Source organism: Haliotis rufescens, unplaced genomic scaffold, assembly GCF_023055435.1.
Source record: "Haliotis rufescens isolate VD_foot unplaced genomic scaffold, xgHalRufe1.0.p SCAF_10, whole genome shotgun sequence".
Classification (NCBI taxonomy): domain Eukaryota; kingdom Metazoa; phylum Mollusca; class Gastropoda; order Lepetellida; family Haliotidae; genus Haliotis; species Haliotis rufescens.
In genome coordinates this window covers 37900805-37913414 of record NW_025963780.1, presented here as the reverse complement: position 1 = coordinate 37913414, position 12610 = coordinate 37900805, and the positions used below count along the sequence as shown (strand labels likewise).

General features: G+C 39.2%; 1 protein-coding gene across 2 annotated transcripts; it reads left to right on the top strand.

Moving 5' to 3' along the window:
* Positions 1–1090: 1090 nt before the first annotated feature.
* On the top strand, positions 1091–11193 carry LOC124142623 (probable G-protein coupled receptor 139). Of its 2 annotated transcripts, none has more exons than XM_046511195.2 (2): positions 1091–1181; positions 9642–11193. In XM_046511195.2, exon 2 carries the CDS (start codon positions 9778–9780, stop codon positions 10885–10887), a length of 1110 nt encoding a protein of 369 aa, XP_046367151.2. In that variant the 5' UTR covers positions 1091–1181; positions 9642–9777; the 3' UTR covers positions 10888–11193. The 2 variants fall into 2 exon arrangements, with proteins under 2 accessions (XP_046367151.2, XP_046367150.2); XM_046511194.2 differs by having other exon boundaries at positions 1098–1215.
* Positions 11194–12610: the final 1417 nt, after the last annotated feature.

Genomic DNA, 12610 nt, shown 5'->3' with positions numbered 1-12610 from the left:
GATACGCTCGTATGTATGCACACACACACATAGAGGAAATATGACGATTTTCAAGAGTGAGTAGATGTAATACATGTATAATTGCCGATATTATCTGGCAGCATCGTAAATGTTCAGGACGAAGAGTGAGCTCATCAATACACTATGCAGAGTTCTATCCATTAGGCGTGCGAGAAACCTATTATCGTGTGTTCGAATCTCAGATTCGCGCTGCGTTTCGCCAAAGTGGTAAACCCGTGAAGATCCGAGGTAGAATATGTCTTCGGCAATCCATGCTTGACGTAAAAGGCGACTATGCTTGTCATAAGCTAGGCCACTAACGGGATCGGGTAGTCAGGCCCGCTGACTTGGTTGATGCATGTCATTGAGCCAATTTGCGTTGATTGATGCTCATGAGGTCAATAACTGGATTGTCTGGTGTAGACTCGATTATTTACAGACCGCCGTCATATAGCTGGAATATTGCTGGCGTAAGAGACGACTAACTAGATTGGGTGGTCAGGCTCGCAGATGTATGTCATTGTATCCCAATTGCGTGGATTGATGCTCATGATGTCAACCACTGGATTGGCTTGTCCAGACTCGATTAGTTACAGATCGCCGTCATACAGCTGGAATAATGTTGAGTGCGGCGTTAAAAAAACAAACAAACAAAACTTTTCTCACCCACAATGTTTTAGAAAGCGGCGTTCAATAAAGCTCTCTCAAGATCAAAATATTCCTCAGAAACCAAATTGATATAAATTTTCACACGAACACATAATAAAATAGGTCTATTGCACGTGTACCTCGTGTAAATGTTCGTATAAATAAAATGAAAATCAGGTATCATGTTTTGCTTAAGACTGCACGCGTTTTCCCGTCGCCTGCAGCCAAAACTGTCTTTGTACAGCAACGTCGCGAGCTGATGATTTATGTATACGAGGATGTCATTTCAAAAAAATATCACACAACTCGTCTCGCCAATCGTGACATGGGAGACACGCCGACTGACTCTCATACAGAGAGCGTAGAGAGATGCGGTTTCATTGATAAAGTAGGTATAGCTCAGACCATATAAGCCAACGGCTGCATCGCGTTGCGGCAGTTGTGACAGAGCCTTCAAGAGCGATGTTGTACCATTGTTAAGATGTAGTTTAATGGTTGGACTAATTCATTGCTTTGGAGATTGGCCTATGAGGGTAAGCAGGTGTTTGCTTGGCATTCTAGGAGTTGGTGAGTACATAAGAATACGTCCTACGTTATGAATAACAAGTTACGGTTTATTGACGTTTCGATGAAGATTCGGCAACGGCGTACGAATCTACATCGAAACGTCGCGACATGCAATAAACCAAATGTTAGTATCTATAAAGTTGTAGGTTTTCTTATGGGGTAAGTAAGCCTTTATAAGAATTTCTCTTTACAATTATGCTTCATGTAGAAGAGTAATTGTCTTATATCCCATTAGTAAAGGGTGAGTGAGTGAGTGAGTTAAAATTTAACGTCAAATCGGCAATATTTCAGCCATATAGTGACGAGAACATTAATAGTTAATAAATTTAGACGAATAAAAACCTGTTATCGACGGGCAGTATAAATAACTAGACTATCACAATTTAGAAGTAAAACCAGTTGCGTGAACAATTAAAACATTAACCTATGATTCAACAATACATGATTATAAAAACGGGCTATAGATCACCAGCAACCAAACATTAGTTAAGGGAACGGTGTCATCTTTTCTTATTGTCATGTACATTTTATGTATGTGAACTGACCGAATTCGAAATTGAGTACTGTTTGATAATGTTATAATTAGTACCCTTTCCTTGAAAATTTTTCATCGCTTATACTTTTGCAAGAAACGAAATGCACCGTTTATAATATATGATATTGAATATATGCTGATTGAAATGAATTAGGGAACACTTAGTTGTAGAAATAATAAAATGATATGCTATCATGGGATCCCAGCCTTGTCTTCCTCATACGCGTTGGAAACAATGCACTGAAACATATCTCAACAATAGATTCTGACATGTGTTGAATTTGTATGTTCGCTATTTCAAATGTACTGTCAGTAAAGCTTAATTCCCAATATTTTCCGTTGTTCCCGTGTTATATTATAAACGTTTTTCACAGCACACGTAGTTTTATTATATACTCTCGTACTGCCGATTTACATGTGATGATTTATTATGTTATGACCAATGTCGTTATTATGCAAAAGGTTCCGGGGTAGAATAGGTCTTCCTCAACCCATGCTTGGAGTGAAAGGCGACTTTGCTAGTCGTGAAGGCGACTAACGGGATCGGGTGGTAAGGCTCGCTGACTTGGTTGATGCATATCATCGATCCCAAATGCGTGGATCGATGCTCATGATATTAATCACTGGATTGTCTGGTCCATACTCGATTATTTACAGACCGTCGTCATATAGCTGGAATGTTGCTGAGTGCGGCGTTAAACAACAAACTACCAACAATTATTCAAAAGGCAGTTGCATCAACTGGTACAATGCAACACAAAGTAGAGAAGCTTGGGTCTAGTACTGAGTCTCAAATTGATTTATGCGATGCATGTAATGATATTTCAAACTACAGTTGTTTCTGCAATGTCAAGATTATTGCACTTATATAGGGACGTGCTTGCACGTGTGTATGTGGCTGCTTGTACTAGTCCGGAGTGATGCCGATTTAGAGCTAGCCCACTGAGATACCATGCCACAGCTTAACATGAATGCCCCACTCGGACACATTATACTGACTATGAGGTGACCAGTCCGTGTTTTAGTCCCTTTATGCCAAGCGCCAGACAGGGTAACAACAAGTACCATCTTTAAACGTCCTTTTGTATGACGCGGGCGGGGATCTCACCCAGGACCTTTCGCTCGCCGGGCGGACGCTCTACCACTAGATCACGGAGGCGGTCTCATAGTGTCCAGGTTAGACTGCCATCTGGATGACTCCACAACATGTTTCCAAAACTCTTAATGTCTCGTTGTGTGGTATGTGTCCAGAAAACCTAAACTATTAAACTGTATACACACTCTGCAGAAGATGATGATGTCTGGAACACAACCCGATGATAGTGACACGTTTATAATAGAATGATTGCAAACCGCACCTTCCGGATCCATCTCCACTATTAATATCAAACTTAAGTAAATTATGTATACATTATTCGTAAACTCATTACTAACACAAAGATCATGAATAAAACTTGTATTTGTGTGTATCAATACAAGCATGTAATTGCAGCATTTTGGCAAAATGGTGATTTCCTTGTTCAGTAATAACAGAAATGCGTATGCGAACAATTTATTTAAACATATTTTATTGCGGAAAATCAAAAAGATTAGGCACAAGTGACACACCGACGAGGCCTTCTCCTATATACATTGTGGTACATGTATGTGAATAATGATAGTGCAGAATAAATGTACAGTGCATAGGAATTACAAGTCATGAGAAAATATAATAACACACTCACATATTCATATATATACAGTATTACACACAAACACATATACCTACATACACTCACACATACATATACATATATACAGATGACAAATTTATATATTTTTGATATACAATGGTACATGATATATTTATAAAATAACACAGTAGTTAATAAACTAATAGACATTTTAGGTTTATGTGAAGGGCGGGAAATATAGAATGTTACTAAGTTGTGATAATTACATGGAATGCTATTGTTTGACATCAAAATCAAAGTTATAACGAATACCCAAACTAATAGAAAAAATAAAAATTAAAAATAAAATATAAAAATATTACTAAGACTTTTTGTGTTGAAACAATAAGTGCAAGTCACATGTAAAGTCAAGATAATTTGAAAGTAGCTCGTGAAATATAATTCTTGTTATAATTCTTGTTATAATTCTTGTTATATTAGGATACAATTTAAAATCTGTTCTAAAATATGTTTGTTTCTAAAATAAATTGATGGACATATTTAAAAATTAAGTTATTTTATTCTTCGGATAGATTTTTGTAACTACTAAGAATTGTTTCTAAATTTGGCTGAGTCCCTATATTCCTAATGTTGATAAACAAAGAGTGTCTTATTAAAGAATATTTTTTTAACATTCAAGGAAATAGTGAAAAGCATTTTCGCATGGAGAGTGAGTGAGTGCGTGAGTATGGCTTTACGCCGCTTTTAGCAATATTCCAGCCATATCCACGCGGGGGACACCAGAAATGGGCTTCACACATGGTACTCATGTCGGGAATCGAACCCGAGTCTTCGGCGTGACGAGCGAAAGCTTTAACCACTGGGCTACCCGACCGCCCCTTCGCATGGAGAACCGCAAGGGCAAGAAATAGTGTCTGACAAATTAACCCTAAATAAATCATCATTTAGATTGCTACATCTATGTCTATGTCAAATATTAATTTGACGCTTTCCATAACTGAAATAATATGGAGAATTAATAACATTTGGATAATTTTTTGTTTTTAATTCAGCTACAGAGATACAATTATGGTACAGTCATGTTCTGTGTGTTACGTAGGTAATAATTTGAAGCAGCTGATCTATTGTGAGGTAACAAATCATTTAGATATGAGGGACAGTCATTTATTATTTTTGTGTGCAATGTCGTAAGTTTTTTTAAATTTTTCGTCTCTCTTTTAGTGGTAGCCAGCCGGTTTCGAAATATAAACTTTCTCTCGAGGCAAATTTCGTCAAACCTGTCACAATTCTGGCAGCGTCAAGTTGTATTAATTCAAGTTTATTTTCGTTATAAGCAGAACAGTTGTCCCATACTTCCGATGAGTATTCCAGAATAGGTCTCATAAATGTCACATAGATTTTTGACAGATTATATCTATTTAATTCATATTTAAGTTTACGCATAGCTGAAACCATGTTCGCTGTTGACCTAGCAATAATTGAAACATGTGCAGTCCATTTCGTATCTTGATATAACGTGACCCCCAGATGTTTATGGGTTTCTACATGTGCAATGGCACTGTTAGCATAGCAAAAAGTTGGATAATCCTGTACCTGTTTGTGACTAAAAAGCATGTATTTTGTCTTAGTTGGATTAAAGTTTACAAGCCATGTGCTTGCCCTCTTGGAGAGAGAGAAGGTCTTGGTGTAGACTGTCTTCAATTACGACCATATCAGTAGATGAAGTTCCTATACAGGTATCGTCGGCGAATAACCTAGTAATATTTTGAAGCTGATAAGTAATATCACCTATGTAAACTAGAAATAGGAACGGCCCCAGTACAGAGCCCTGTGGGACCCCTGCTTTAGTGAATATTTTACTTGATTAACTACCATTAATAAATACTTTTTGGCAACTTTTTGACAGATAACTACGACACCAAGCAAATAATTTACCAGTTATACCATATTGTTGAAGATTATGCAATATACCTTTGTGCCATACCCTGTCGAATGCCTTTGAAATATCACAGAATATCATACAAAAATATTTATTATCATCAAGCGAATTACAAATGTGATGGCAAATTTCAATTAATTGATATGTAGTACAATTGTTTGGCATGAATCCCGATTGATATTTGGAAAGTAGTTTATTCTCCAGAAAGTAATTATTCATTCTTTTAAAAATAAGTCTTTCAAATAATTTCCCAAGACAAGATAGGCCTGTAGTTTGAAGGGTTGGCTTTATCTCCCTTTTTGTACAAAGGCATTACATTAGCTAGTTTTCACTCTGATGGGAATGTGCTTTGTTCAAGAGACAAATTAAATAACAAGCGTAAAGGATTGGCTATGGATAGTGATATATATATTTTTAATCTTTGATTCAGGTTCTCGGGACCGCTTGCTTTATTTACCGGGAGGGACTTTATCTGTTCTTTCTTGACTTTCAATAAGGGTAAAATCCAATTCATGATCATATAGTTTAACAAATGGTGGTAGAGAGGCGCCGTGATCATCGACATTGGAAACTGACGTAAAATTGTTGAGAGCTTTAGCCTTATCAAAATAAGAAAATGCTTCAGGTACAGTGTTGTTATTAGTGACCAGAGGTGGGATCACGGTGCTGGCTTCAGACTCTTTGATCCAGTGACGTAGAAGTTTCCAATTATTAGAACTGTTTTCCTTGATTTGTGTAGATAATAATTCATCTAAGTTAACATAAAAGTATTCCTTGGCAGCTTTCTTCAAATTGTTTAATTTATTCCTTTGTTTTCTATATTTAGATAAATCGCGTTCATTGCATGTTCGTCTTGCTTTTTTTCTCAGTCGATCTCTTATTCTTATTTCTCTACGTAAACCATGGTTTATCTTTTGGCATTATTGTAACAGCACGGCTTGGTATGCATAAGCTTATATAGTTTTTAAATGTGGACAGAAAAATATCACATATTTCATCAATAGACTCGCAGCTATTAAACATGCACATCCAATCAGTTGATTCAATCAATTCATTTAACTTCGCATAGTCACCATCTTTATAAATAAGAACCTCTCTTACATAGGATTTTTCCATGTCAATGCAGTTCGTTAGCGAAACAACAACTCCCTTGTGGTCACTTATATCCGTGCTGAAGTCGACAACACCTGACTCTATACAATTACAATAGTCACTGATGATTGGCCAAGCAGCGTTTGTGAATGCTGAGTGAAGCGTGTCGGCTCTTTAATTACATTACGTAAACTCTTCCTAACTAAAATATCGTGCAGATGGTGAAGGTTGCTGTTGAGTAAATCTTCGTTCAAATACCGAGTAGAACAACATAAGTCGTATAATTTAGAGCAGTTTCTAGTTGATCCCAATACAACACATGGGTGTTAGGTGGTCTATACCACGCACATAATAATATTCTCTTCTGAGGCAAGAAAACCTCGAAACACATGTTTTCATAATTGTATGATTCTAAATCTTCCCTACGTTTAACGTACAACAATGCCGAAAATATACAATAATACCACCACCAAAACAATTCCTATCCCTCCTATAGGGAGAATGATAAAGGTCTATTGTCAGGTCATTTGTGTTTACAGAATCATCAAGGAGGGCGGATGTGGCTGATCTTACAGCTCGTTCGACTGATTCGATTCCTCCATCCTTTTAAGGATTTCTGACATTAGTTTAGGAACAATGATGGGTATCAGTTTGTTCAGGAAAGTTTCGTCTGATTTAGCCTGAGTCAGGGCATCGGACGCTTCGTCCTCCGTAAAAGACTCACCCTCACTTGAGAAGATATTTCTTGGTCTTTGAGCTGGCGGCTCGAGTCCAGCAGGGCTGTCTGTTCCCCTCTTGGTTGACTGAGTTGACTGAGTTTGCGACGCCATGTTGGAATGCATAGTGAAGAAGTGACAGTCAGTCCTTAGTATAATTGAAGTAGTGACAGTAAGTCCTTAGTATAATTGTGGAATGATTCTCGTTGTTGACTGTGCTGAGTAGTAGGCTATCTGAGACACCGAGTGGACATCAAGGATTAGTCACAGTCGGTCCGCAGTGAAGTTTCAGTGCAATATTAAAGCATAGCTGTTTAAGTTTGAGAATCGGGTCGGAGCTCTCGGCCGTGCGTCCTATCCGTCCGCCATTTGATGCGAACAACACACCGTATTGAGTTGATATGGGCATAGGAGAGTTTGTGTGCACGTTTCGGGTCTTTATGTCCATAGTGCTGGTGTATTCAGAGCGATTTACGGAGCCTCAGACCACCGGGCCATTCGTAACCGATCTTTTCCTAAATAAACTTTTGTTTGTTTGTGTGTGTGTTGTTCAACGCTGCGCTCAGCAATTATCCAACTATATGACGGCAGTCTGAAAATAATTTAGTCTGGACCAGACAATACAGTCATTGATATCATAAGCGTCGATCCAAGCAATTGGGATACGATGACGTGCATCAACCAATTCAGCGAGCCTGACCATCCGATCGCGTTAGTCGCCTCTTACGACAAGCATAGTCGACATTTACGGCAAGCATGTGTTGCTGAAGACCGAAACTACCCCGGATCTTCACAGGTCATGGTCCCCAGCAACAATGACATACCTGAAGCTGAAGTTAAACGTCTTGGCCAAATTACTTTTTTTTAATTTTACCAATTTGAGCAGACTCGTATCCATAGAAAAACTGACCATCAAGACGATGAGCAGAATTGGTGCTTCTGGGGATGCCAATGTCTGCCTCAAAGTCCTATCCCCAAAGATTCACACATTTTGTTTCTACGAGGAAGTCTAGCATTTCAAAAATCGTTCAACCAGTATTTTAACTTCAGATAATTATGTCGGACAGCCAGATATTAGTTGACACCTGGCTGGACAGAACTCTCTTTTCAGTCTGTGTATCTACCAATGACAACAGCCCCACTGACGTAAGCATAAGCTTAACTTTTGTCCCAAAGGGGGTAATGATCAATATCAATCAAACCCCAAAGCAGAATTACAGACGTGCTAATTTTTAATTAAGTGTTATGTAAAACCAGATGTCATCCACCACTACTAGCAAAACCACCCTTTCTAGTTGAAAGTAAACGTACACTATTATTTTGAAAAATAGTAATGAAAAAGCAGAATTTCTGCCGTCGTGACTTAACTTTCTAATTTATGTATGTCACATGTCAAGTGGAAATACCAGGTTTTGCGGAAGCCGTAAAGCCTTAGAACATTATTTTAGTCTGCAATTGCCATGGCAAGCTGAGACCATATCAACAATCCATGCACAAAGAACATGTTGAGGACATAATTCATGTCATGTTCGAATTTGTAACATTATATTGATGTGTGTTTGTCTGTTTGTTTAACGCCGCACGCAGCAGTATTCCAGCTATATGACGGCGGTCTGTAAATAATCGCGTCTGGACCAGACAATCCACTGATTAATATCATGAGCATCGAGCCACGCAATTGGGATCGATGACATGCATCAACCAAGTCAGCGAGCCTGACCACCCGTTAGTCGCCTTTTACGACGAGTATAGTCACCTTTTACGGCAAGCATGGGTTGCTGAAGACCTGTTCTACCTCAGAATCTTCACGGGTCTCGATAATCTGAAACATATTGGCAATTCTCTTCCACTGATTAAATCACATGAACTAGAAACAAAAGAGACCAGCGAAACCGGCTCAGCTGTATTTAGATCTATGGATAAGAACGCATCAGTGACCAAAATGATGTCCGTTGCAATTCCCTATTTTGACTTGTATCATATGATGATACGTTTGTTCAGGTAAACACTTAAATTGTCTTTGCACTGGTTTGTGACAGGGGGTATCTGGTGTCCTCCCTATTTTATAGTGATTTATAAACCCATGCTTATGATCAATCAGAATCGTACAATGAAGGTTTGTTATGATAATGGAAAGAGCCTGAGTCTGACCAGACAACGCTATAGCTGCCATCATGAGCATCGATCAACGCAAATGATACCATGACATGCATCAACCAAGTCAGCGAGCCTGACATCCCGTGATACAAGCATGGGTTGCTGGAGACCTATTGTGATCCGGACTTGACACTGCGTATTTCATACTCAGTTTTCGATCATATCCCCAACCTTAAACTATTATGCCTCCAATCTATTTCTAAGTTTGTATGACCACAAAGAAATAGTATCAACAAAAGTCGGCACTCTCATCACTTTTTTCACACTCATAAATTTCAACATTGACAGTATATTTATATCTGCTCTGCTTTCAGAAAACGAAGCGGAAATGAGCCACCAAGGATCAAGGCAAAAGTCCGAAGAATGATGGTTTCCAATTCCTCTAGTTGCTGTATTGACAAATAATTCAGCGTGAACCAATAACACAATAGAATACTAGTAATTGATTTCATGTTTGAAGTCAAGATGGCGGCTAACCTAACCAATGGGAGTACTGAAGTTATTGACGATTCCGATTGGCAAGCAGTGGAAAGTGTTGCCTTTGACATCCAGACGTACTATCTCTGGGTTATATTCGCCTTGGGATTCCCCGGTAACTGTGCTACCATCGTTACAGTCATTAAGATGTCCCCTGCCAGATCGCTGACTGTATACATAGCGCTTTTAGCTGTTGTGGACAACTTAGCAATCATCAATAAACTTCTATTGTTTGTTTTGCTCGATAATGGAGTACATCTCCAAGACGTTGGCTGCAAGATTCTTGGGTACTTCGGAAACTTCCTCATCACCTTTGCCAACTGGTTGCTCGTCGCCATGTCCGTAGAAAGATTCGCTGCTGTGTGGTTCCCGTTCAAAGTTGGCCAAAGCTGGACGTTTAAAAAGTCTCTTATAGCAGTGGTTCTTGTGGCTCTACCCTTGAGTGTGTTGTTTCTTCACCTCTTCTGGACGATAAAGTTTGTAACTGAAGGTCCAGGGATGGTGTACTGTGATGTAGAAGAGACGTATCAACATTTCATGATGCACATTTGGTACTGGATTAACGTAATAGTGTATGCGGTCATTCCATGTACCCTACTTCTTGTGTTCAACTGTTTGATCGTGGGCGGTATTATTAAATCGGGGAAAGCACAGAAATACCTGAACAGTAACTATGGCAGCCAGAAGAACTATGGCAGCCAGAAGAGTAACCGCTGTGCTGATCGCCACCGTCAGGTTACGATCATGTTAGTAACAGCAGCTATCACCTTGGTGATTTTGACAACACCGAGATGCGTGATTCTTGTTTTAACTCCGTATTGGACCCCAGAGCAAAATAGTATGAAAGGGGCTGTAAAGTACCTTATAGATACACTGGCATTTGTGTTGTGTGACGTGACACATGCTATTAATTTTTATGTCTATTCTCTCAGCGCTAGAAGATTTCGGTTTCAGTTTGGTCAACTATTTATGTGCCGAAGGCGAAAGATGGCGCCAGCGAATACACGGTATTTCTCGCTATCACCTCGAGCGTCTCTCAGAATTCAAATGTCTTTCGTTGGCGAAGAACATGGCAAAAACTAATAAAAAAATAGTCTGAAGTTTTCAAAAAGCATTGAAGACTAGATTGGGGATACTCTTAAGTTGGTATTATCTTGCACAAACTCAGCATAAATGTGTTTGTATATCCTACAGGTATATACCGGAATTATGATATTACCAAGTATGTTGTGTTACAATAATTAGCTTGCGGTTGTTTTGTCCATTTTGTATGACAATATGTATTGAAATGGGCTCTCAATGTCTTATTGGCGTTTTATCTTCGTAATACTTCGGACCGCCTCCGTGGTCTTGTGGTAGAGCGTCCGCCCGGAGAGCGGAAGGTCCAGGGTTCGATCCCGGGCCGCGTCATACAAAAAGACGTTAAAAGATTGTACTTGTTGTTACCCTGTCTGGCGCTCGGCATTAAGGGGCTAAAACAAGGACTGGTCGGCTCGGAGTCAGTATACTGTGTCTGAGTGGGGTATTCATGTTAAACTGCGGCATGGTATCTCAGTGAGCTAGCACTATAAATCGGCATCAGTCCGGACTAGTACAAGCAGCCACACACACACATACACGTGCATGCACGTCGCTATATAAGTGCAATAATCTTGGACGCGACGTTAAACCCAATTTCACCTCACCTCGTAATACTTCAATCGAACAAATGTTCAAATAAACCGATTACAACCGATCTGTTTTTTAGGGTCATGGTTATAATCTTTGTTACATATTTTGTTTTGCAGCTGTAGCTGAAAAAGTATATTAATCCGGTCTCCAGTTTGTAAGGAGACCATAACCCCTAATATTTCTAAGGAGACCCGTGAAAATCCGAGGTAGAATAGGTCTTCAGCAACACCATGCTTGCTGGAAAAGGCGACCATGCTTGTCGTAAGAGGCAACTAACGGTATCGGGTGGTCGTGCTCGCAGACGTGGTTGATGCATGTCATCGTATCCCAATTGCGTGGATCGATGCTCATGATGTCAATCATTGGATTGCCTGGTCCAGACTCGATTATTTACAGACCGTCGTCACATGGCTGGAATATTACTGATTACGGCTTTAAACATCAAACAAACTTCCAAGGAATGAAGTTTTCTTACATTCACGGAAGGTATTTGAGACAAGTGGTTGGAATTAATATGATGTGCTTAAAATTTGGCAGTCTCATAAATGAACAAAATTCAATTCTATTTAAAAGGTTTTGAACCACAATCCAGAAATTCATTCCTTGATCCTTTGGGAATGTCTGCATTTGGGACCGCCTCATCCGTTTGTATTTAGATCTATTCATGATCTATGCATGAAGTGACAACACTCTCCACATGACTGTATAACAAGAGGGATGACTTCAACTTTCCAATACTCAACTTTCCCTTCATCTCCAGCAATTTTCCAGCAGCTCCAGCTCACAGTTTTTCAGATACAATAGAGCATGCGCTGTCTACCAAGATTTCAAAAAGCGTCATGCGACTCTTGCTCAGAAGTTGTTTGATCAAGGTTACAACATTCAAGGCCTCAGTAAAGCTTTCGAAAATGTTATGTAGACATGTGGAGAACATTTCCAAATTTGACGCATCCACATGATGTCCGATTCAATTCTTTAATTTGACTTGTACCATATGTTATGTGAACAATTGACGTGCCTTTGCGTGTGTTTGTGACGGATGCCATAGGATAGGGTAGTATACGCTTGTCTTTTCGCGAACACCTGGTATCATTTGATAGTAATTCATAAACACATGCGGAATCGTCACGACTCT

Bases quoted from the DNA above. Each gene is read 5' to 3' on its own strand.
- LOC124142623 (XM_046511195.2), top strand. From the start codon at position 9,778: ATGTTTGAAGTCAAGATGGCGGCTAACCTAACCAATGGGAGTACTGAA.